The sequence below is a fragment of the Rattus norvegicus genome, chromosome 3 (assembly GCF_036323735.1).
Source record: "Rattus norvegicus strain BN/NHsdMcwi chromosome 3, GRCr8, whole genome shotgun sequence".
NCBI lineage: Eukaryota > Metazoa > Chordata > Mammalia > Rodentia > Muridae > Rattus > Rattus norvegicus.
In genome coordinates this window covers 39,691,259-39,717,424 of record NC_086021.1, presented here as the reverse complement: position 1 = coordinate 39,717,424, position 26,166 = coordinate 39,691,259, and the positions used below count along the sequence as shown (strand labels likewise).

The 26,166-nt window shown below is 46.5% G+C and overlaps 1 protein-coding gene across 7 annotated transcripts in view; it reads left to right on the top strand.

Annotated features, from left to right (window-relative positions):
- The window catches only part of Ttll11 (tubulin tyrosine ligase like11), a 225,180-nt gene that overhangs the window by 15,469 nt on the left and 183,545 nt on the right, over positions 1–26,166 (top strand). For 5 of the 7 annotated variants that reach the window (XM_063284853.1, XM_017592137.3, XM_001071863.8 and 2 more), the window contains exons 2-3: positions 11,264–11,360; positions 18,199–18,332. In XM_063284853.1, coding sequence (XP_063140923.1) covers positions 11,264–11,360; positions 18,199–18,332 — 231 coding nt within the window. The remainder of the gene's footprint in view (positions 1–11,263; positions 11,361–18,198; positions 18,333–26,166) is intronic. The other 2 variants (XM_063284855.1, XM_039106239.2) reach the window with 1 other exon arrangement.

Sequence of the window (26,166 nt, the reverse complement as noted above, 5' to 3'; positions counted from 1 at the left end):
TGTATGTGGAGGCCAAAGATTCAACACTACTTTCTTCGTGGCTCCCCATCTCATCTTTTGAGTCAGGGTCTCTCACTCCCCTGGAGCTAGCTCATCAATTTGACTAGGCTGGTAACCAGTAAGCTCCCAGGGATCTGCTTTTATTCACCCCGTCCCTGTTACCTCGGTTACAGACACACATAACCACACCCTGTTTTTCCTTGAGAGCTGGAGATCCAAACTCAGGTCCTCCTGGCAAGTACTTGACAGTCTGAGTTGTCTCCCCATCTGTTCCCACCTCTCCCATCCCCAATTTGGAAGCCCCTTATATTTTCTGTCATCTGTAAAAGGTCATTTAGAGTTAGTAATGTGGCCTGTGGACCCCTGACCCACGGTTCTCCACTCTTCCAGCTGGTGACAGAGAATGCAAGGTCTGCACTCCTCTCTGGAACTTGTGATCAGTTCCCACAGCTCCCAGAACAACCTCTTATTTATAAGGCTCAGCATCTTACAGTCCTCCAGCCACCCTCGTACCTCTAGGTAAAAGCGTACCTGTGGTCCCATCCACCGTCTCACGGGAAAGGGCTTTGTTCTTCACACGCATCTCTCTCTTTAAAACAGAACAGAACACCTTTATTAACTGTTGATTTCCTATTGGCACCGACATCATCTCTCTCTTACTAAGCTATACATTTCCTTGTTTCATTATTTATTTGTTGACCAACATCTGTTAAGGGCCCAACTGTCAAGCCACCACCTCCATTATCTTGTGTTCCTAAGAATATTCTGGAAAGCAGAGCTAATTGGACTCTTTGCAGATGGGCAGACTGAGGATCAGAGAGGTTCATGAAGTGGCCATGTTTTTTTTTTTTTTTTTTTTTTTTTTTTTGGTTCTTTTTTTCGGAGCTGGGGACCGAACCCAGGGCCTTGCGCTTCCTAGGTAAGCGCTCTAACCACTGAGCTAAATCCCCAGCCCTGGCCATGTTTTATCTGTAAGTGGTGGGTCTGGGATTTGAACTTAGGTTGCCTTGACTCTGGATCCATGGTCTCTCACCAATGGAAGCCAGTGGTTTCTTATGATCTGGATGCTTTGGCTACTCTGTCCTGAGCCCTCTGTGTGGGAATGGGCTCTGTTCCAAGCAGGCATCCATTAAACCAGAATGAGAGAGGGTAAGGTCCACAAGGAATGGGAAAGACAGGCGAACGGCCTTTTGTTTTGACTGGATGGCTGACTGATCTCTATAAGGCTCTCTCCCTCATTCTCTTTTTCTTCTCCCATTTGCTTTCTTAGAAAGCTGAGTGACTCTAAGGGATTCCAGTCTGTTCAGTCTTCACACAGAGCAGCTTTCTTCTGGGAGCCTCTGCCGGGGAGTCTTGAGCCAGCATGGATTCTGGCTAAGAGGTGTCAGGCATGGCTTGAGATGAAGCTGTTCCCAGTGGGAGGAAAGTGCTTCTGAGATGGAAGGCCCCTCAGCTTGGCCTCCATTGCCGGCAATAAACACATTTAACATTCTGGTGAAGATGAGACTCAATAATTTGGGACTTAGCAGTGAGCTGACGCTGGCCACTGTGTGGGAGTGGGGACAGAGAGATGGCTTCCAGGGTGCTCCTGAGTCACGCTAGAGTTTATCCCTGGTATTGGATCTATGATCCGACAGACTTGAAGATATTTAGCATGGAAATTTTGCTGTTTGTGTCACCCTTATAGATCAGAATGTGGAGGAAAACAGAGGGCTAAGTTGATCTCTAATTTTTCCAGAGCTAAAGAAACTGGAATTTTAATTAAAACCGCAAGCCAAGAGGTAAATTGCTGTGGAAGTTTGTGGATGTTTTTCTCCTGCCTAATATAATCACTGCTAATAAGATTCTTCGTGGGTGGGAAAGTAGACGGCACAGTGGGTATCCTGAGGGGAAGGCTGATGTCATGATGGTGCCTGGCCATCTCCCCACTCTGACTGACGACTGACAGGGTTCCTCCCTGCACTCACACCATTTGGCAACAGTATTGATCTTATTGAAAGACTTGGGTCCAGAAGCAAGAGTGAGGTTGACGACAGACCCCCACCCCCAACCTGCCCCCGAAGCTTCACCAGCTGTAAAGGGGGGAGGGAATGAGAACAAATGGGCTTAATATAAATACCCTGTGCTTTGGTGTTGACTTGGTAAACAATGAATGGCGCACCAGCCCGGAGTGCCACAATATCTACAGTAAGGAAGGGGTGAGCAGGAACAGGGCTCTGTAGATCACAAGAATTGCCACTTTGCAATAAAAGGTTGTTAATTTAACCATCCTCAGACTGTATTTATTGACTCTATTAGAGGGTGAGTAATTGTTGTGTTCCCCGGGAAACACCCCGGAGCCAGACGCACTGTTATTAAATTGGAAGGCTCCCCGGGAGCACCAGTCAGCCACGTGAGAGCCTCTCCTCCGGAGTCTCAGCAGCTCGCATCCTGGGGGAGGTGATACAGGAACTAACCTGGGACTGCCCTGGACCCTAGCTCCTCTGGACCCCAGCTCCTCGGTGACTTGCCTTTCCCTCTTCCCAGGACATGCCTGTCTATGGTCCCGGACCCGTCACCACACTGGCCCCCTTTTCTTCCCCCAGCGCCGCTTGGCTTCCTCATGGCGTCTGCTCCCGATTATTCATTCACAACTGCCTTAGCCCAGCTCCCCTTTTCTCCAGCAAGGCTGCGCCTGCAGAGCCAAGCTCAATCCTTAGACAGTCTAGGAGACTTCAGCATTGAAGTGGGCTGTGAGTCTCTCCAGCCTTGTCCCCCAGAGCCTCGAGCTCTAGGCATGCAGGGCTCTCTGCCCTCTGCCCTCTGCCCTCTGTCCTCTGCCCTCTGCCCTCTGCCCTTTGCCCTCTGCCCTCTGCCCTCTGCCCAACTTCTCTGATGCTCACAAATGTCATCTCGTACTGGCCTCACACCAACTTCTTTGGTTCAGTTTTCTTAACCAGAGCCACCAGGATTCATTGTGGTTTTCTCAGAGGACTCCTGGAGGGGCGTCTTCTCCTTTGTCTGTCATCAGGTATGGCTAGGGAGGCTCCCTCTCAGCCTTTCTCACCAGGGGACTTCATTAGTGGAAGAACAGCCAGGGAGCCTTGGTGGCAGTGTCTCTAACTGGGCTAATTTAGCTCCTACTATGCGCCAGGCTCCTGTGTCAGGGGCGTCCTTTCCCCTGAGTGGCTGTTTTCATCGCTCCAGCAGGCCACTCCAGGGACACTGCGCCGCTCATCTTTCTGGGATGATGAAATCACAGCTCACCACAGTTGACAGGGCTGAGATTTGAAGCCAGGTTCTCAGACTCCAGGCGAGGGACTCGTCTGCAAGTGCGGGCTCCCCAGAGGCTGGGCTGTGTGATCTGTCACCCAGATGGATGTCTTTGCCCATCCCCTCCATTCTCTGCTGTCTGTGAGGATGACAGTGTCCTTAGATGAGATACAAGTGGCAGAGACCTGGGCTGGACTGGGCTGGGCTGGCCTCCTACCAGGGCTTGCTTTGATCTTATGTTTGGCCGCCACACACAGCAGTGTTCAGGATTTGATACTGTAGGTTGGCTCTGAACTGTCTCCCAAGGGCCACGTGGAAAAGGCCTGGACCTCAGCCCTTGGCCTTACTGCAGAGTGGTGGAACCTGTGGAAGCGCCGCCTAGCCCATCTGGAATTACCCTTGAAGAGTGTACTGGCTGATTTCGTGTGTCAACTTGACACAAGCTGGAGTTATCACAGAGAAAGGAGTCTCAGTTGTGGAAATGCCTCCATGAGACCCAGCTGTAAGGCATTTTCTCAACTAGTGATCAAGGGGGCACGATCCAGCCCATTGTGGGTGGTGCCAGCCCTGGGCTGATGGTCTTGAGTTCTATAAGAAAGCAAGCTGAGCAAGCCAGGGGAAGCAAGCCAGTAAGACACATCTCTCCATGGCCTCTGCATCAGCTCCTGCTTCCTGACTTGCTTGAGTTCCTGTTCTAACTTCCTTTGGTGATGAAACAGCAAAATGGAGGTGTAAGCTGAATAAACCCTTTCCTCCCCATCTTGCTTCTTGGTCATGATGTGTGTGCAGGAATAGAAACCCTGACTAAGACAAAGAGATTATAAATAGGTACCCTGATCTCTCTTGCTTCCTTGCTAAGAGACAAATGGATTTGCTTCACCATGTTCCCCCTGTTGTGAAGTGCTTGTCTCACCTCAGGTGCAAAAGCAAGATGGTTAGCCAACCCTGTCCTGAAACCTCCATGGTTGTGAGGTAAGCTTCTCCTCAAGATTCATCATTTCAAGTACTTGTCACAGTGATGGGAACTGGACCCAGATTTCTCCCAGCCCAAAGTCAGCTTCCTTCCTGAAGGTGAAGGGTGAAGTTTTAGTCCTTTCCTGATTTTTCTTGTGTGACATTCTTTTGTTGTGGCTTTTATGGTTTCTTTCTAGCTGGGTCTTGAACACTGTCATTGAGAACGGCCACAGTGGTGATAAACATTGTCTAGGAGAACAGTGGCCAGGTGACAGCTGGGTTGAGATGTGTGAATGAGATGAGCCCAACAAGAGAATGAAACCAGACATACAAAACAAAGACACTTATTACAGAGAGGATAGGGGTGCTTCAGTGGGCAGCCCCATAGCTGCAAAGAACTGTGGGAGGAAGGAAGAGACAGTGGGACCATGCATTTCTTCAGGTCTATGGGATTCATCCTTTGGGCTTTCTGCCTCAGGTCGTAGAGAGCAGACGAGAAGGGATCCTAATCATTCCTGTCACCCCGATTTTGAACATAAGGTTTTCTGGCCAGTGGTTGAAGATGCACTGGGTTTGGGTCAATAGGATACACAACATGCATGTTGGCTCACAGACAGCCATGTAGGGAAGGCAAGCTTCAATTAAGCCAAAGGTGACTAGGTACTGTTCATTGGGTTTCACATAATTTATATCAGACCTAAAAGTCGATGCCAGGGCTGTAGCTATATTAAGCACATTTATGATGTCTTCCTCGAGGTATCAGCCATACTGCTGGGTACTCATTTCTGACACACGTTAGCCCATCTAGCTTAGTAGAAGCAAAGAGCACAACCTTTAGAGAGAGAGATCAACATGTCTTCCATTTCTGGGTTGGCTACTCTGGGATTGTATTCCTTGTGCAGAATGGAGGCAGACGTGCAAGAAAAATAGCATAGTTACGTGTTACACTAACTATAAGGAAACACTCAACCGGGGCTGGGGATCTGGCTCAGCGGTAGGGCGCTTGCCTAGGAAGCGCAAGGCCCTGGGTTCGGTCCCCAGCTCCGAAAAAAAGAACCAAAAAAAAAAAAAAAAAACACTCAATCAAAAAATTTATTTTTTTATTTATATGTGGTTTTGTCTGTATGTATGTGTGTGCAGTGCCTGTGGAGGACAGAGGAGGGGATTTGATCCCCTGGAACCAGAGTTAAGGGGCTGTGAGAAACCATGTGGATGCTGGAAGTCAAACCTAGGTCTTCTACAAAAGGAGCACATGCTCTTAACCATTGAGCTATCTCTCCAGCCCTTGGGTCATCCGTTTAAAGCACTGGTTTGGATGGTTTCTCCTGTCTATGTACCGCACATGTACTTGCCCATATCAAAGTGTATTTCCCACTTCTATGTAAAACTAGTTTTAAAAGCTGCAGTATTTCTCTATTCCTGGCTAGGTCCCAAATGAATAAGACAGTGACTATTCGATTTATATAACCAAGCTTTACTGCACAATACCTGGGCAGTCATCGATCTATTCTAATCCTCTAAGCTAATCTGGCTACCTCCCAGCCAACATCCCCGAGATACTTGCATTTTAGTATTGGTCTGGCTCTCTAGGCTTCAAGTGTGTTTTTCCATGATGTCTTCTCTTGCCCTTCTTGTGGCTGAATCCCCTCTTTCTCTGTCTTCTGCCCCCTCCCCTGGCTGGGAGGGAGTCCAGCTCAGTCATTGGCTGATCAGCTTCTTGATTGAGCAACCAGGGAATAACTGGGGAGCAATGTACACAGCACCGAGACAGGAGATTCTCAGAATAAGGATGGTAACCAAATATGGAGACGTAGACACCAGCATCTGAATAATACATGGATAATCTTCGCACAGTGCACAGTAACATGCCTACACTTTTATTCTCAGTCACGAAAAGAGTTTCTGTTTGCATGGGAGCTTTGTGAATAAAAGCATCCACAAAGTGCAGAAATGAGAATTCTGCTTTCTTTGACCGTCAGCAGCCATGAAATCTCATTCTGGGAAACCATGGGAGGTGAAGTTTGAACCTACTTTTTGGGCCATTAAAAGAGAAACCCTGGCATCAGTTCCTCAAACACAAATATACTCAGAGGACATTTAATGGCTCCAGCTCTTGTTTTAGCCTGTTTTGGACGTGTGTTTTGGGTCTTTCCTGGTGTATCCCGTGTCAGAGCTATTGTACAGGCGAGGGAAGGTTTGTTATGGTACTTTACATTGGCGCAATACATGACTGTAATGATTAGTTCAGAATGTGGTGTGTAGAGGTAGCTTAGCCAGCTTTGTATTGCTACAATGAAATACTGAAGGCGTGTTGCTTATAAAAGAGAAGGAGTTACTGAGTGCAGATGAAGGCTTGTCTCTGTGGCCACCACAACCTGCAGAGTAATAATCCGTGAGAGACAAGAAGGCAGTGGGATCCAGCAAGACTCCGTAGCCAGTGTTGGCTCAAACTTCAGGAGTCTAACCCAAGAAGTTTATTTTAGGACATTTAAGCGCAACACAATTTCATGAAAACTTCCTGGTGATTTAATCCCATGTGTCCAATAAAGCAGAGGGATGTATATCCCTCTGAGAATCAAAGAAAGCTAAATAAAAAACAGACATAACTACATCAAAACTATTTGTAAAGTACATGTAAACACTTCCCATAAAAATGGGTTCTGTAGTGGGTTGGGGATTTAGCTCAGGCCCTGGGTTCGGTCCCCAGCTCCGAAAAAAAAGAAAAAAGAAAAAAATGGGTTCTGTAGATTGACGGAGAAAAATGAGCTCATGATAATAATGGCCTGAGGAAGGGTCCAGTATGCTCTCAGCCTCACAGAGTGCAAAGGTCAACTGGGCTAGTAACCACTTCCGCTCCCAGCCTTCTGGGCAGGCATCAGATTATGCATCCCTCCCTTTGAAGGAACAGCCCTCCCCTTGTGTTTAACACCCCTGTTCTTCTGCTGCTTCTCTGTGAGCACATGTACCTCTCTGCCGCCCACAGTTGAGCTCACAGCACTGGAGGTTCCAATCTGAGATCACACAAACCCTTGAGGACCCACATCCAAGCATGTCCAGTGTTCAGGTGTTTGGTCTCGGAATCAGGTCCTTTTAAATGGTGTGTGTGGGCTGGAGACCTGGAATTTGCTATGTAGACCAGGGAAGCCTTGAACTCACAGAAACCTGACCCTTCTGCCTTCTGAGTATGGACTGGGCTTACAGGTGCATGCCACCATGCCTGGCTTGGGTCTTGGAATCCAGGAGACCAGGATTTGAGCTCTGCCTTTACTAGCCCTGTGACCCGGAGGAAGTCATTTATCTTTGCAAAGCATTGTGTCCTCAGTCTATTAAACAGGGTTCGTGGTGCTGCTTTTCTTATAAGACTGCCCGCCATGAGGGCTGAGACACTACACACATGGCACTGGGCACACATTGCTAAGTCATTAAGAGAGTAGTGGAAGTGACGGTGTGTTTTTGAGTGTGTGGTGCTTTGTGAGCTCATTCAATTGCGTGTCCATGGACATTCTTGGCGTATTATGATCTATGGGTTTGGGGGATGAACGATGACCCATGCTCTTCACTCTAGTGCCTAAACAGTTTCGCTATCTTGAGAATCTTCTGTGCTCTGTGTATTCATCCCCACCTCCACCACACACACACACACACACACACACACACACACACACACACACACACACACACACCAGCCTCTGACATCTACCAATGGTTGTATCACCTCCATAGATGTCTTACGTAGAGTGTCTTACGGTGGGAACTATTCGTTATGCAGCCATTTCAGATTTGCCCTTTCCTTTTAGCAGTGCGCACTATGCTTCCTCTACAGTTTGTCATGACCTAAAGCTGATGGCCCTTTAGCACCAAATAGTGTCTCGTCTCACAGTCTATTTACCTGCTGAAGAAGACGGACCTGGCTATAAACACTTGTGTTCATGTTTTTCTGTGGGCATTGTTTCAACTCACTTGAATAAACACCAAGAAATATACCACCGAATCTGTGGTAAGAGTACATTTGTCTCCTAAGTAATGGCCGCCTGTCTTCTAAAGTGGCTATGCTATTTCACAGTGCAGCCAGAAAAGAGTATGTGTGTTTAGTCCTCACACCTTTGCCAGGATTTGGTGGTGTTAGTGTTTCCTGTTTGGGCCAGTCCAGCAGATGTATTTTGTTTTACAGCCTTGTAGCTTTGTTTCAAGCTTTGACATCCCAAGTGTCAGGTCTCCCACTGGATTTATCTTTCTTGAGGTTGTTTTGGCCAATTAGAGATTCTTGTCATTCCCTTTAAGTGTAAGATTATCTTTTCTATTTCTTGCCCAAACCAAGTCTTTTTTTTTTTTTTGTAGAGACATTAAATCTATAGCTCACTTTGGGTAATATGGTATTGACATCTTAAATAATATTGTTTTCCAACCTGTAAAATGGGATTTTCTTCCCTTTATTTGAAGCTTCATTAATTTCCTTGAGGAACATTTTGTAGCCTCACGTTTACTTCATTCCCAAGTTAATTCTTAAGTACTTTATCCTTTGGGTTTGATGTCATGGTTCTCTTGAGTTTCCATAAGCTTTTCATGTAATCTCTGGAATTTCCTATATGCAGGGGCCCATCATGCACACACAGGCCGTTTCCTTCCATGTTTCCAGCAAGAATGTCCTTAGTTTCCTTTGTCTGGTGCTCTGGTGTTGTTAACCTTGTATTAGACAGAAGGGAGAGCAGACGCCCTCCCCTTCTTCTCAATCTTAGAGGCTAAGACTGCAGCTTTTTACTGTCGAATTTGTTCAAGCTCTGAGCACCTTTAACATTGTGCTGTTCTGTATTCCTAGCTCTACATTAGAGTCTGGAACATGACAGTTATAAAACAAATGTAGCCTTTAGAACTTAGTGAGCTCCTGGAGGAGGTGGCCCACGCCTTTAATGCCAGCACCTGGGCGGTGGACACAGGAGGTTATTTATGAGTTCAAGGCCAGTCTACTCCAAAGCAAGTTTCAGGACAGCCAAGGCCACACAGAGAAAACCCTCTTAAAACAAAACAAAACAAAATCAAAAAGAAAAAAAGTTTATTGAGCTAAAGGTATTTGTTTTTATCCCTTCTGAGTTTTGCACTGTCTTTTGCTGTTTTTGTTTTTATAAGACCAGGCCTTACTCTGTAGTCCAGGCTAGCATGGAACTCACTCTGCAGCCCAGGCTGACCTCAAGTTCATGACAATCCTCCTGCATCAAGTTCCTCAAATACGGGCATAGGCCACCACGTCTAGTTTTATAAAAGTTTAGAGGGCAATGGTATGGGTAGAAAGTGTCATCAGGTGGCACACTAGCAGGAAGCTGGAGTAGGTCACTAATGACGGGCACCAGAGTCACTACGGTTATGGTCCAGCTGCTTGGACAGTACATTTTAGAGCCTCCGTCCAGTTGTCTTTTCCTTTTCTGTATTAGCACTTAACAGCTGGAAGAAGGCAGCATAGGTTCCAACACTTCATGCTAATGGCTACTGAATAAATAACTTGGCATCCACTGGAAGCGAAGAAAATGAACCAAAAGCTATAAATTATAGATAGAAGTTGTTCGGGCCCGTGGATGTAACAGCACATGCCTCGCCGTGGCACAGCTCTGCAGCCGCTTAGCTGGTCGGCCTTGGTGTTAATTGGGGCGGTTGGAAGCACCACTTACCATCATTTCATCAGCTGTGCCATGCCCTCCCATCAGGATGAGACCCCTCCGCTCACAGCAGACAGAAGTTCTGACGAACTGTCATCTCAAAATGGGAACGTCAAGGGGTTTTATTTAATGTGCGGCCATCTCTCTTTATTTGGACTTTTAACAAGGAGGTTCTAAATATGAGCTATCAGGTCTTCAGGCTTCCCTTTAACGAGGCCATCAGAGTCACATTTTAAAGAGCCTCATCTACAGATGCAGAACTCGCTAATGACATTGAGGGTGTCTGAACAGAGCAGAAAGAACAGGCCTTTTTGTCTCCGCGAGAGGTTTTCTCCCTGAAAATAATTGAAACCCTGGAGCTTGTGCCAAAGAGGAGCTTAGAACACTGGGAAGATGCAGAATTATCTTCTAGGAGTGAAGCCATTGGCCCCGCAGGCAGCCAGGCTGGGGAGAACAACAGGAGGCAACCTCAGTCTCTCCATCTGTCTCTGGGAGGCATGGCCATTTCTCTCCACAGCTGTCCCCAATCTCACCAGACAAGCTGTCCCTCCTTTTGCCCACCCAGTCGTCTCCAGTTGTTTAGCTGTCTTTTCATTGCGCTGGGCCCACAGGCCAGCAGAGGTTGCCTGGCATTTCTGACTCCCACATTCCCGGAAGGCATACTCTCGTTAGCTCATCTTGAGTCAGGGAATCACGCTTAGCTCCTTCATTTATGAATTCAAACATCTGCACTAAAGCCCAGGAACTGTCTCACCAACTGAGGACACATCCTGCAATGCATGGGGGTCAGGGGGAAGGAGAGAGGAGGAGCTGTGTGTGAGGCAGGGGGAGGGAGAGAGGGAACACCTCCACCCATTTTATAGGACCAGGTTGAAGGTTGCCATTTTCAGAGAAAGGGAAGGAAGTGTGGGCTTAGGATTTGGGTTGTCTTATCCTAGGTTCAAATTCTGACTACCACCACCATCATACCTCATACCCCTGACACACACACACACACACACACACAGACACAGACACACACACACACACACACACACACACACGCACGCACGCACGCACGCACGCGCGCGCGCATGCGCGCGCGCGCATGTTCCATTGTGTGCCAGCTAAGCATGAACTGAAACATATTAAGTGACTCCTCTCAGCCCTAAGTTTTTAATCAGTAAATTCTCATTCTAATTCTTTATAAAGCAAGCATGAGACTCATTAAAGCAAAACAGCACTTGCCAAAACAGGAGCGTCTCCACTACCACCATGATCCCTGTGTGAACATGTTTCTCTGCTTTCCGTGCAGCTTCGAGGATTAAAATATGGGGTGTTTGCCCAGTGCCGTTTGTAAATCCCGAGCCCCCGTGCAGCTGCTGCGCCTCTTTTCTTACCATGAATCACATGTTCCCCTCTTTTTCTAGTTCCCATTTGGCCGGCGCTTGCCTTGTGACATCTACTGGCATGGAGTTTCATTTCGCGACAATGACATACTCTCCGGTCAAGTGAACAAATTTCCAGGTATCTGAACTTGCTGTTAGCCTTTAGAAGTAACCCCAGGTCCACGGTCAGAGTCTGGTCTTCTGCAAGAACACAGCACTGTTTTCAGGTCAAACTCGAGGACTCTTAACTGAGGCTCTCTGTTCTGCTGGGCTGCTGTGGCCATGGGGAGGAAGTCGATGGGGATTCCTGAGAACTAACACTCCCGAGGGTTGGAAGATGTAGACTGGGCCCTCACGGGTTAAGAATGTGTTTTCCACAGGCACAAGAACATGAGTTAGGGGCTCAGGGTGAAGAGCTTCCTGTGCAGGCATGAGGACCTTGAGGACCAGAGCTCAAATCCCCAGCTCCCCAGGCATGGCGGTCTACCTGTAATCCCAGCTCCCGGGGAGTAGATACAAAGGATCCTTAGGGCAAGCCGCTAGCTGGATTAGTTGAACTGGTGAGCTCCGGGTTCAGTGGGGGGACCTGCCCTAGCAAACGAAGAGGAGGGTGATAGAAGAAGATACCAAATATTAACCACTGGGCCTCTGCACAAGTGTGTAAGCGTGTACATGCTCGTCAGCACACAGATGCAAGTGCACACGAGCGTGCCACACCCACATGTAACACATACAAAATAAAAGAACATGCTTTGAACGTGTCGAGTTAGAGACGTAATACAGTGGGCCCAGGGAAGGGATTCTCATGTCTAAGGAAAGAAATACAGCCCCTTTCTGCAGGGCCCAGGGTTCCGTGACTCGTCATCACGGAAATGAAGACCCCACTGCTTTCCCTTCAGGTTTCACAGTTGAAGGTACCCTGAGAGTGAGCGCCCCTGGTCTCCACTAAGCACCACAGGTTGTGGACAGCCTCTACGTCTTACTAAGGGTCTCATGATGAGACTTACCCTGCAGAGACTCAGTGGCAAGAAATGGTTAAGGTCATATCCATGTTTGCTTTTCTCCTGTCTTTCAGCCTCTCTCTCCATCTCCTCTACATTCGCCATTCCTGATGGCTGTGTGACCCAGAGGCACAGGGCAGTGGGACTGCTTAGGGCGGAAGGAACATTTGGTTGAACTTCTAGATGTAGGCCCTACACTTATCTTGTTGTACGGCAATGTTATATACAATTAATAATGTTAAGGGAGAAAAATCACTCAAATTTCACCCCTCATTTAAGATTACATTTTCTCCCAAAGTATTTGATTTCTTTTTTATATTATGTACTTGAATCTTTTACCCGTATGTATGTATGTATGTATGTATGTATGTATGTATGTATGTATGTGTATGTATGTGTATGTATGTGTACCATGGGTGTGCAGTGCCCATGAAGGTCAGAAGAAGGCATCAGATACCCTGGAACTAGAGTAACAGATTGCTGGGAGGTACCATGTGGGTTCTGAGAACTGAACCTGGGTCTTCTGAAGAAGCAGCAATGGTCTTTACTCCTGAGCTGTCTCTCCAGCTCCAGTTTTCTCAGACGTTAGCCATGGCCGCCCGTTTTATAGCATAGCCTCACAGTACAGATGCTGTAGCAGGACACCTTCTGTTAGTCTCACATATTTTGTACTTAGATTGAAGGAAAAATTAATTTGCCTTTGTTGTTGTTCTTGCTGTTGTTGTTGTTGTTTTATTTTGTTTTTTTGTATCCTATCCCGTATCTTCCAGAAAACTCTCAGCTAGTCAGATGTGGTGACTCATGCTTGAGAGACTGAGGCAGGAGGGTTGTCATGAGTTGGAGGCCAGACCAGGCAACGTAATGAGTTGCAGGCTAGCTTAGACTATGTAGTGAGACCATGTCTCAAGATGGAAACAAACAAACAAAAGCCCGCCATTTCTCAGTGCCCACGCTCTACACACTGGGTAGTTCTGTAACATAACTTAACCACGCAGACATACAAAGTTGCTAGTACAGGCAGTACTCTGTTCACGCGCAAGGATCGGGAAAGGAAGCACAACATGGTTGCCGGTCAGAGTGGAGCATTTGTCTTTAGTAGAATATTTGCAAAAGTTCCAGGGACTTGTCTCTGGCCCTCAGTTAATCGAGATGAGATGAGGAGACAAGGTCCCCATCTGACCCCCAGATGCCAGCATCTTTCCTGATTCTGCAGGCACAGCGCCCCCTTCAAGGCTTATGCTGAGTTACAAGAATCACCACTCAGGAAGTCTGGGGTCTCAGCTTCCTGCTGGGCGTTCACATGACTTACCAATCCGAGCTCGTGTTAACCATGAAGTAGGTCAGGGTCTACATCAGGACAATGAAGTATGGAGGAAGGGGTCTTCCCAAAGGATTAGCCTCACACAAGAACATTCATTCCAAAGGCAAGCCTGTGTTCTTTGACAACACAGCAGATATCCCAGCTTTATTGGTTTTTTAGGAGAGCAAAACTAGACTCTCAAGGTTATCCCAAGGTCAAATTTCTCTTCAGAGAGGAGAAAGGGTTAGCCAGGGTCCTTGCACACCGATTTAATGGCCTTGCTACTATTTCTTTCTGTCTTGCTGCTCACAAAAAAGGCTACCATAAAAAGGACTTTTGGGGGTCGTGGGAGAAAACTTGTACACAAACAACACTCTGCCTGGTTAGAGTTGTTGAGACATGATTCACAATTACAATTCAATGGTTGAGGCTGCCTATCCGTTTTTCTTTCTGTCCTGTCTCCCCTGATGGCTGAGGATGAAGTTGCTCAGGGTCTACATCAGGAAAATGAAGTATGGAGGAAAGGGTCTTCCCAGAGGACTAGCCTCACATAAGAACGTTCGTTCCAAAGGCAAGCCTGCACCATCCTCTATTCAGCATGACAGTGACTGGAAGAGGCAATTTTCCACTTTGCAAACAGCAGTTAATTAACTGTAATGACACAGTGCCTTGGAAACCTCCAGGTAGGGAACGGCACTGCCGTGCCCTCCGCCTTGGACAGACAGAAACCCACCCGGGCAGGGAGGCAATTCCCGCCAGCACTGGCTTTTGGCTTCGGCTGTGGGTTTATCTCCTGTCTCACAAGTATCCCACTATTCTAAGTGTGCATTTCCCACACATGCTGTATGCCCTAGAGTAAGCTCTGGTGGACGCTCCAGAAGAGAATGTGCTAGAAACATAGCACAAATTGAGAACTTTAGGACACACATAATGGACTGTATCTACGTCACTGTATGTTGTTTGCTTTTCATTGGGCAATTTTCTTAGTTCAAAATACACTTCGTGTCATAAGCGATGTATTAAGATTCTTTATTTAAATATTCTGATTTAGACTGGTATTTGCTTTGGTAGTGTTTGTTTGTTTGTTTGTTTTTGTCTTGTTCTTGATACAAAGTCCCTGTGTAGCCCTGGATGGCCTGCAACTCACTATGTGGAAAGGCTGAGCTCAAAATTGCTGTGGTTGCCCCTCCCCTCATGCAGGAATTGCACAGTTGTGCCACAGCACCTGATACTGTCTTTTCTTTATGAAAGTCCAAGATTATCATTTCTTAGCCCACAAGCAGTTCTTTGCTAAATTCTGAGGTCTGAGATGTGAGGCCTACAGGACAGTCAAGGGGTCTCTCTGTAGGTGGGAAAGGGAGCTTCATGGGGGAGTCTGTAAGGTGGCCAGGCAAACACAGTGTATGTGTTGTGCTGGGATGGTTTAAGGGACTTGCAAACCAATTTGCATTTGGTTTGGAAAACAAATGGGTGAAAGAAAACAGGGAGCTGAGTCCTGGGAAGGGGCTATCCTCTCCCCACACCAAACAGGGAGCTGAGCTGGTGCAAAAGTACAGATGGCACTGGCATGTCATTCCTTCAGAGGACGGGTGGTGATATAGACAGTTCCAGACTGTCCAGTGGGGCAGTGGGGAAGGTGACAGCAAGGACCTAACCTCAGCACTATTGTGGCCCCGGGGTCAGTGTGAGCAACGAAGACCCTCTTAAGCCAAAGAGTGACTTAGGCCAGCTCGAACTTTAGAAAGATTAGCCAGAGGGTCACAGTAGAGCAAGTGGAGAGAGGAAATGGACTCAGGTAAGAAGCAGAGACACTGTCGGCACGGAAGGTGACCTATGATGAAGAAAACAGAGGAGAAGATGGGCCGGGAAATATTTATTTGTTATTTGGCCATTGTACTGTGGCTCCTTATTTAATGACAGGAACCATTATTTATGGTTATAAAGGATGCTTAGATTGAACAATGCTTCAAGTATAGCTCAGCTTGTGATGTGAGGACCAACCTGTACGCTCTTTGTTGGCTCCAAGGGGATAAGACCCATTAGGCCTTATGCCTGCAACAGAAGAACCCAGGGCTAGAGGCAAGCACTTGGTATCAGTAGCTGTGACTTGAGGCAGGAGAACTGCTACCACAGGAGTTGTCTAGGGGTTGACCTCTATGAGTAGAGACCCAGGGAGGCGGTCAGCCTCAAGAGTCCGGTAGTAAGTGGCAGGAGCCCAGATGCTGGCTATAGTCATAGGCAGTAAGACTCTAGCATTTTGGGCAGGCAAGAAGGAATGGAAACAAGACTGGAGAGAGGTGTAACAGGAGAAAGAATGGGCCAACACCTCAGCTCTTTGTGTGTGGCTCAGGTAGCTACTAAACCACGAGGAATAAAAGATACGTTACAAACACAGAGGTCAGAAAAACATAAGACCGCTCAGCTGTGGAATGGAGCCAAACTTTTTAGCAGAGGGAAAAAGACTTAGAGCATCCACTGTAAGTCACAGAGGGCTCCAGGGACGCTCTCAAGTGAGAAGAGGTTGTTTTAAGAACAGAAACAGAGAATGGGTCCTACAGGGCCTCGAGCCTAAAGGAGAACCTTCAGGGCATAAAGCCTAAGGGGCATAGAGCCTAAGGGACATGGGGCCTAAGGGGCATGGAGCCTGCAGAGCATGGGTCCTAAGGGGCATGGAGCCTAAAGGGCATGGAGCCTAAAGTGCATGGAGCCTAAGGGGCATGGAGCCTGCAGGGCATGGAGCCTACAGGGCATAAAGCCTAAGAAACATAGAGCCTAAGGGACATGGGGCCTAAGGAGCATAGAGCCTGTAGGGCATAGAGCCTGCAGGGCATGGAACTTGGAGAGCCCTGCCTAACACTTCTGTTCACATATTTATTCTGGGAGCATGAGCTTGCCTCTGCTGGAAATCCAGATGACCCTGGGCAGGGTTATGTTGTGACACCACTCCTCACATGTACATGAGCTGCATGCAAAAGGTGCCGGTGGCCTCCATGACAGTGAAGTCTGCTAGACAAGCGTAAGGACCATCAAAATCCACATCGCAGAGCCAGATGTGGTAGCTGGTACTTGTAGTCCCAGTGCTGGGGAGAGGCAGATCCTTGGGTCTCCCTGGCCAGCTCACCTAGTCTAATTATTGGGCTCCAGATCAATGAGAGACCCCATTTCTAAAAGGCAAGGTGCAGGACTGAGGACATGTCTCAGCAAGAAATGCTCTTGCTGTGTAAACATTAAGGCTTGACTTCAGATCCCTGGAAGCCATGTTAATGTCTGCTGCGCACGGTGGCCCGTGTCTGTATCATTCAGATGCTTGGAGGACAGAAGATCCCCAGAGCAAGCTGGCTGGCTAGACCAGCTGTACCATTGAACTCTGGGTTTGGTGAGAGACCCTGCCTCAATGAATACAGGGGAGAACAATGAAGACTCAAACAACTGTCACAGCCTCCACGCACATCACACACACACACGTACACACACACTCTCACATACACATGTACACACACTCACATACACATGTACACACTTGTACACACACATTTACACACTCACATACACATGTATGCACATGCACACGTGTACACACACATACACATGTACACATGTACACACACCCACACACATGTACACACACATACACCATGTACACACATACACATGAACACACCTGTACACACTCACATATGTACATGCATGTACACACTCACACACATGCATGTACACACATGCGTACATACACATGAACACACCTGTACACACTCACACACATGTAAACATATGTGCTCGCGCGCGCACACACACACACACACACACACACAGGTGGACAGCTCCCGAGCAATGACACCATACCCAAGGTTGCCTTCCAATAGGTGCCCACTCACCCAAACAAACACATGCACACACATGTGCACAAGCACACATAAAGATCAAAATATCCATTTTTTTTTTTTTTTGGTTCTTTTTTTCGGAGCTGGGGACCGAACCCAGGGCCTTGCGCTTCCTAGGTAAGCGCTCTACCACTGAGCTAAATCCCCAACCCCAAAATATCCATGTATTTTTAAGAGAAACATTTTCATCTCCTCTGGGCAAATAAATGAAGGAAAGCCAGGAGACCTAGTCCATCATCACCTCCCACAAGTGACGCCGTAAGGTATGCTGTGGCCCACTCCCTGCCCTTGGTTCAAGGAGAGAGATCTTATGCTGAAAGGCGTGTGGTTTTCTATTTTATACCTTTAATAGTCATGGAAGATTAGAACAAAGCAGCTTAATTACATTTCTCACAATGTTGCCAGAGTCCACTAGATAATCTTCCCTGGGGAACAGGATAGAAAGGACCCAGGAAATAATGTGCGCTGGCCACGCATTAAAGAGGGGGCTCAGTTCTACGTGCATGGTAGAACTTCATTATCCACAAAGATAACAAAGGATACTCTTAGACAGAGGCTCGGATAGAAGGTGGAAAGCTCACCCTTACACCGACCCCACCCCCACCCCCCACCCGGGATTAAGGAGGGAGAATGAATCTACTGATTCTCCTTCCTTTAAGATCCTCCTAATCCATGCGTCTCTGCTGCCTGAGAAAGTGACCCTGGTGGTGGTGGTGGGGGTAGTGGGGGGCGGTGTCCCAAACAATGGCTACTGGTTCCCTGGTGGTCGAGCCTCACAGTTTCTCCTCTCCCCAGGCATGACGGAGATGGTGCGTAAAATCACCTTGAGCAGAGCTCTGAGGATCATGCAGAACCTGTTTCCCGAGGAGTACAACTTCTACCCTCGCTCGTGGATCCTGCCTGAGGAGTTCCAGCTCTTTGTTGCTCAGGTAGATGGCACGCTGGCCTGTGACCCTAGAATGATAATTATCTTTGGGACTGCAGCTGTGTTGGGACCCAACCGGTCCCAAGTGTTGGGAGCCAGGCTGACTGGGGCACCAGGAAGTCGAGCGATTTGCTTGTACACGGTTTGGCAGCCATCAAGGCCGCTTGTGAAGCTGAACAGGCAGGGCGACAGGGGTGGGGGTGGGGGGTTAATTGGAGAAGTGGGGTGCTAGAGCTGGATCGTGGAGACAGGGAGCCAGCAAACCAGGGAGCTGGAGGAGGTGTGGAGCCCACAAGTGGAACGGGTGTTCTAGGGGAAACCTGGGGGTGGACTTCCAAGACACCAGTGTCGTTGGGGGTTCTTAAAGACCGGTCGATCAGCAGGTCTAACAGCCAGACATGGGGAGCCTTTTATGTGTCTTGCTTTAAACTTGTGCCAGAATCCACTTTCCAATGGTCTATCCCTTCCACCTCGAAAGCGGTATGTTTGAAATAATACTCTGGAGCCTTGGATACCAGTTTGAAAAAGTGGTGGTGGAGTAGTAGGGCTCAGAATCACTGTTTACATTAGTTTTTGTTTGTGACAAGTTAATTCCCAGACCATGTCAAAACCCTTGGCAAGCTCTGCGGACCATGCCATAACTATGAACTTCAGGGGAAGAGCAATAAATGGGTCAGCTACTGTTAGTGGTTTTATATCATCTGGAATTGTGCCTGCAGCTCAACACGGTTTCTTGTAAAACTAGAATGATTTTATGACATGAGTTTTATGAATATCCCCCATTTTACAGATAAGAAAACTGAGGCTTTTGTGAAATTATGGAGTCTGCTCAAGAAGTATAGAGTCTGTTCAAATGCCTCAATATTGTTTTGGAGCCTGATATAAATCTAGAACTAGAAATAAGATTAGGACTTACCAAACACAAAAATAGCTTGCTCAGTTTTCAAGAGAGGCACTGGGGCTAGAAGCTCATGGGTAGGTACCTTTCTGTGTGTGTGTGAGACCCTGGGTTTGGTCTCTAGCACTACAATAGACAGATGGATGGATGGATGGATGGATGGATGGATGGATGGATGGATGGATGGATGAATAGATAGATAGGCAGATAGGCAGATAGACAGACATGTGGATCTGTGTATTTATTGACTCAGGTGTATTTATTATGTGTAAACTTTGCTTCAATAAAGTTAATTTTAAAAATAGCCATCAGTGCTTCCATTTTCACTCATGGCTCTGCTCACCCTTCTTTCCAGATCCCTACAACTCTCTCTTTTAAGGATTAAACAGTTAAGTCTAAATCCAGCTGTATTTAAGATCTAGTGAGACAAGCACGGCCACCATCCATTCCCACAGACCTTGTGTGACTCCTCGTTGTCAGTTCTCAGGTCTCTCACTGCAGATAGGAAAATAAATAAAAGCTGTCAAAAGTGCCTTGAGATCCAACCAGGCTTGTTGCATGCTTCTGTACTTGTGTGGCTGACAGATGTTCAATGATGTGAATGCACCACAGTGTGGGGACCCATCCTGCATTTGATGGCTATTTGCCTCTTTTTCCAGCTGGGGACAAAGCAAAGCTGCTCTGACTGTTAGCCGGTAGTTACTTTGTAGACGCATGCGATCCAATCCTGGAAATCTTAGAATCACGTTACCTTTGGGACTTTCTAACTTTCTCACCAGCAACTCCAAAGTAGCAATTCCTCAACTCCCAGCAGCTTTGACAGCTGCAGCTGTTAGATACTTGAAACTGTGAGGCCTTTTAGTTGTTGATGCGCTGGAGGGTATGACTCTGTTTCTTTTTAGTACCCTTTTCTTTCTTTTTTCCCTCCTAGTCCTTCTCTTCTCCTCCTTCCGAGATGATACGGTATCACTATGTAGCCCTGGCTGCCCTGGACTCTATGTAGACCACAGAGATCCACCTGTCTCTGCCTCCCAAGTGTTGGGATTAAAGGCATGCACCACCATGCCTGTAATATATTCAAATATCAAAACTGCACTATTATATCTATAATAGGACGCACATACCCTCTGTTACCCCACTTCTCATGCCTCCAGTCTATCTCTCCTCCATAAGTCAATTAAAAGAGCCAAATTAAACATTGAAAGCAGAGAAAAAAATTGAAAGACATTTATTGAGTGTGGCCCCACTGGAAGAGGGGCAGAGAGAGCCAGCAAAGTCCTCAAAGGCACCGAAGTGAGGTCAGGATTTAAATAGAGTCAAGGTTGCACACAGCTAATTGGCACTGTCCAAGTGTGGTCCCATCCACCACTGACCTGTCAGTGTGCTTCCATGTCATTTTGCATGCTGGTTTACAAGTTGTTAGAACTACGTGATATCTCTTTCTGAGGGACACGTTTCTCCATCAGCCTGGTTCTTTTCCTTCCCCCAGAATGAGACTCCCAGGGTTCATTGTGTCACTAGCCAGTCAGATAGTGTGACCTGAGCTTCTCCTCAGAATATCTTTATTTCTGCCAGGTCTGTGACAATGGCTCACATCTGGCAGGCAGAGTTCTCTCTCTCTCTCTCTCTCTCTCTCTCTCTCTCTCTCTCTCTCTCTCCCCCTCCCTCCCTCCCCCTCCCCCTCTCTCCTCCGCCCTCTCCCTCTCTCTCCCCACCATGCTTTGAGGCAAGGCCTCTACAGTATGATTTCCTCCCAGCTGAAACCTTAAGACAATACATTTTCCTGTCTGCTCTGCTTTGAAGACATCTCAGGTAGTTTTATACTCGGCACTTCTAGTATCACTTAGTCTTCTTTGCTCTTCTTTGAGAATCTTGTTTTGCTTGTGGGTTATTTATATAAATGTATTTTTTGGTTTTCCAGTTATTTTTATATTTTCAAAAATCTTTCTGTTGTTGATCTCAGTCTTATTTTGTAAGTGTTGAGAATTATATACTTTATCATCTCAAGCCCTTTGATTTTTTTTTTTCCGGAGCTGGGGACCGAACCCAGGGCCTTGCGCTTCCTAGGCAAGCGCTCTACCACTGAGATAAATCCCCAACCCCTTAGCCCTTTGATTTTTATATGCTATGTGTGGTGGTTTAAACATGCTTGGCCCAGGGAGTGGCTCTATGTAGAGGTGTGGCCTTGTTGGAGTAGGTGTGTTACTGTGGGTGTGAGCTTTAATACCCTAGTCCTAGCTGTCTGGAAGCGAGACCTCTCCTAGTGGCCTGGATGCTGTCATGCTCCCACCTTGATGATAATGGACTGAACCTCTGAACCTGTAAGCCAGCCCAAATTAAATGTTGTCCTTATAAGAGTTGTCTTGGTCATGGTGTCTGTTCATGGCAGTAAAACCCTAACTAAGACAGTATGATTAACATTTTTTATTACATCTTAATTTGTGTCAGTGTTGGGGTGGGGTACTCACATGTCATGGCACATGTGGAGGTCAGAGGACAACGCTGTTTTCTCTTCCTACCTTGTCAGTCCTCAAAATTGAACTCAGGCTGTCAGACTTGACAGCAGACACCTTCTCCTGCTGAGCCATCTTGCTGGCCCGCCAATCTTTTAAAAGTTGTTGAAGTTTTCTTTTCTTTCTTTTTCCTTTTCTTTTTCTTCTTCCTTTTTTAGATTTATTTATTTATTTTACATATGAGAGTACACTGTCGTCAGACACACCAGAAGAGAGCATCGGATCCCATTACAGATGGTTGCGAGCCACCATGTGGTTGCTGGGATTTGAACTCAGGGCCTCTGGAAGAGCAGTGTTCCTAGCCCCTGAGACATCTCTCCAGCCCCAAAGTTTTCCTTTTATATGTTGTTTGTCTTGGTGAACATTTGTGTACATTTGAAATGGTCTGTAGTCTGGCTTAGCCGATGTAGCGTGCTATAAATGTCAGGTTGAGTTAGTTCTTTTAGTAATCTGCCTTTTAGTTTAGTGGTTAAACTCCTTTATAAGATGATTTCCATGTTCTAATTCTACTTTCTGTGAAACTGACAGGTACTCACAGGTACCTTCCAGTTTTTATTGGCTTAGTATTTCCATGATAACTTTCTATTATTTTCAAACTATCCACATTCAAAAGTGCTTTCTGCTAAAATTGTCTATATAGGCTATCGCCTTTTATCCTGCTTGACAGTCAGTGCCTTTTAATTATTATTTGTAATCCACTTATACTTAGTATGTATTGTCTTGAATTTGGGTCTGGACTCTTGCTAATTATCTTACATTTGTCTTGTTTAGATTAGTTGATTTTTCAAAATAGTACTTTGTCTCTTCTTTCGTTTTATTAGTATATCTATTTAAAAATGGTTTTAGGTTTTAATCCTAATCCTATGGTATAGCCTCTTCAAAACATCTTTAACTTATAACATTTACCCTTAATTATTTCTATATTCCTAAAAGTCAGGCAACTTTAAACAACACAGACCTGTTCCTACTCTCAACCTACATGCTTTTTGCAATATATTTTGCAGATAATCTTATAACATATTATTAGTATCATTCAAAAGTTAGGTTTTTTGTCTCATAAAGTCCAAGTTGGTCTCACCCCACCCTCTCCCAACTGCTAAGATGACAGGCATATGCCCTTATTTTAAGGAAACTGAAAACTGAATATATTTGGCCTTGATAATTACCACATACCTTTAATATCCCCAGCACTCTGAATTCCTTCTGTGGGTCTGGGCTCCCTCTGCTATTTTGGTTTGACCTGCAGGATTTTAATGAACGCATTATTTTTGGTATCACAGATCTTCCAGTGGCAAATTCCCTCATCTTATCTGAAAGTATAGTTTGCCATTAGTTTCTAAAGTATTTTGAAATGACTTTAGGCTCATAATATGTTATAAAGTTAGTACAGAATTTGTTGTCCTACCTGTTTCCTGTGTCCTCACCAGTGTACCCTGTACACAGTTGTTGAAACTCGGGGAACACTGACGTGCTGTTGACTGCCATGCCACTGTCCCCTTCTGCTCCAGGGTGTCTGTGAGGTCTGAGTTGACTGAGCCATCATTTCCTTCTCTCCTCCTTCGGCTGTTACAGTTCCTCAGTCTTTGTCTTTTCTGCCCTTGACTTTCTAAGAATCATTGCCTGTTTTTTTCTTTGTTTTGTTATTTCAGAAGGATCTTCAATTTGATTGTATCTGATTTCTCTCTCAATCCAATTTAGATTACACGTTTTTACAAAACATTACCTAAAAAGAATATGTTGCGACCTCCTCAGTTCAGCACACCAGGAGGTGTTAGGATACTGGTGTCATATTCCTAGTGGTGCCGGTTAAATGAATTATCACAACGTCTGTTCTGTTTCTCTACTGCCAAGTCGGTCTTTTAATCTTTGCAGTCTCTAAGTGTCTTGTGGGGAGGTAGATATTTTTAGATAGCACAGATAGCTCGCATTATAATTCCCTCCCAATTGAGACTGTTAGCGGTTCCTATATCCCTTCCCCTAAATCCCACTGGGACTGTGGTGAGATTGTAGGTCAATCTTTATATCATTTGGGAATAACTGGCACCTTCAGATCTGTGGACAGGAGCCATGCCTCCTTTAACCAAGGTCGTCTTTAATTGTTACTCGTGTCTTTGAGTGAGCCCTGCACAATGTTGAACACAAGCCACATGCAGACATCCTCGTGGTGTTTGTTTTGGGTCTTTTTTTCTTATATTATTTTTGGTGTGAAATCTGTTGTCATCTTTATCCCTTGTCTTCACTGGGGAATGCCTCCTTTCTGTCTGCCTCACCTTCTTTCTCTGTATGCTGACTTGAACCCTTGATTAGATGTGCCCTGGGTATAACTTTCCCTTATGTTTCTGATTCATGAAGTTATATGTGGACTTATATTTTCCATAAAATGTAGAAAATATCTGACCTGTTATTTCTTCATATTTATTCTTCTGTCTCTTTTCTCATTTGGCACTTGGATTCCACATATATTAAATCACTCCGAGTTATCTCAAGTTCACTGATGTTCCATACAGTATTCTGGGATAGTGGTCTGAGATGGCTTAGCAGGCAACGGTGCTGGCCACCAAACCTGTCAAATCTGAGTTTGATCTCTGGGACCCACAGGGTGGGAAAAACCCAACTCCTGGGAGTTGTCCTCTGATCTCCATATGTATGCTATGTGTCCACCCCCCCCAATGGACATAAACACACGGGGGGGGGGCATAAGAAATCTAATCTGAGCCTTGGAGATGGTTGTATCCTTACACAAATTCTTGAACTGTGCTACAAGACACAGTGACCTGAAAACAGATTATAGGTTTATTTTCTTGAGTAATACCCAGTCTGAATCCAATTATTCCCTTCCTATTAAGGCAAGCCTTTTACTCTCGACCCACCTGATGTTCCACGAATCCTGGTGTGTCTCATTCTGGCTAGCAAGAACATACTATTCTTGGTACCATGCAGATGCCAGGCACTGCCATTTCTAATCTTTTTGGGTGGTGCTTTCTTTGATCTTACTTTCGTCACATGGGCGCAGTGATCTGTACTTGGCTGGACATCAAAGGGGTTCTCTGGTAGAAGAGATTCTGACCAGACTTCAGTGTGTTATGTTTATCATCAATAAAGTATCAGTCAGAGCCTATATTAGCTACTTTTCTGTTGTCATGATAAAAAAAATACCATGATCAAAAGAACCTTGGAGGAGAAAAGGGTTTATTTTGGTCATCCCATCCCATGGGGACAGAATCCATTATGGTGGGGAAGGCGTGACAATGGTCACCAGAAGCATGGCGGCAGGAGCAGGAAGGATGATCCCTTCCCCGAACGGTACAACTAACTGGGGACCAAGTGCCCAGATAGATACTCGAGCCTCTGGGGGACATTCTCATTTGGAACACCAAGAAACAGTGTGGCTGGCACACTGAAAGCACACATGGGGGAGAGCACAGCCAGGAAAGGATGAGCTGTTCGGCCTTGGTGGAGTTTAGGAGGAGAGCACTAGACTACGTACGATGAACTGTGAGGACACTCCATTCAGGCCCATGGACAGTGGAGGCCACTCGGAAGCTTCCAGTAAAAGACTGGGTGAGGATGGTCAGGTTTTAGAACGGGAAGGGTAGATGGACGAGAGAGACGTAGTAAAAATGAGAGAGAGGAGGACGACGGTGCTGACGGTAGAGCTGGGATGGCGTACGCTACCACGTGATTCTGGTACCTGGGAGGTAAAGGCAGGAAGGCTGGAAGTTTAGGCCAGCCTGGCTACCCAGTACCACAGAGCTGCCCGCCTCACCATAAAACTCAGAACTTTAAACTGAGACATGGAGACAGGGGTCTTGAGGAGAGAAGGTTTAGATGTGAGAAAGATTCACTAGGTGGTACCAAAAAGACCTTGGAGCTGGAGAGGGCAGGACACTTACGGCGACCTGTGAGATGCCCAAGAAAAGCAGATGATTTCATGGAGAAAATGGAAAATGGCCTCCCTGGGGCTGTGGAGGTGACCTTGGCTTTTCCTGATGATTGTCCACATCCACCCAGAGAGACGCTTTTCTCTGCAATAAGCCAGAGGTCGGGTTAAGAGGTAGCTCCAGTAGCTTCCTGTTTTAGCATTTTAAGCCCTGTAACATCAATGCCCATTTGACCGGAGCTGAGGTGCTGAGGACTGCATAGTCTCTGGTATAATTCTCAGTCTCCTGACTCTGGGCCCGTCACTCATACTATACTCTTCTGGGGTCTCTGGCCTCATCCTTCAGCCCCATTATGTCATCTCTGTGTGTTGGTATTCCATCACTGTAACAAAGTGCATAAGACCACCAGCCTGCAGAGCGTTGGTCAGCTCATAGCTTAGGGAATTCAAGCCCCAGTCAGTGGCTATGGCCCCGTTGCCTTGGGATTTTTATGTGATAGCACACTGTGGCAGGGACATGGTAAGGACCTGCCCACCCATGGCAATG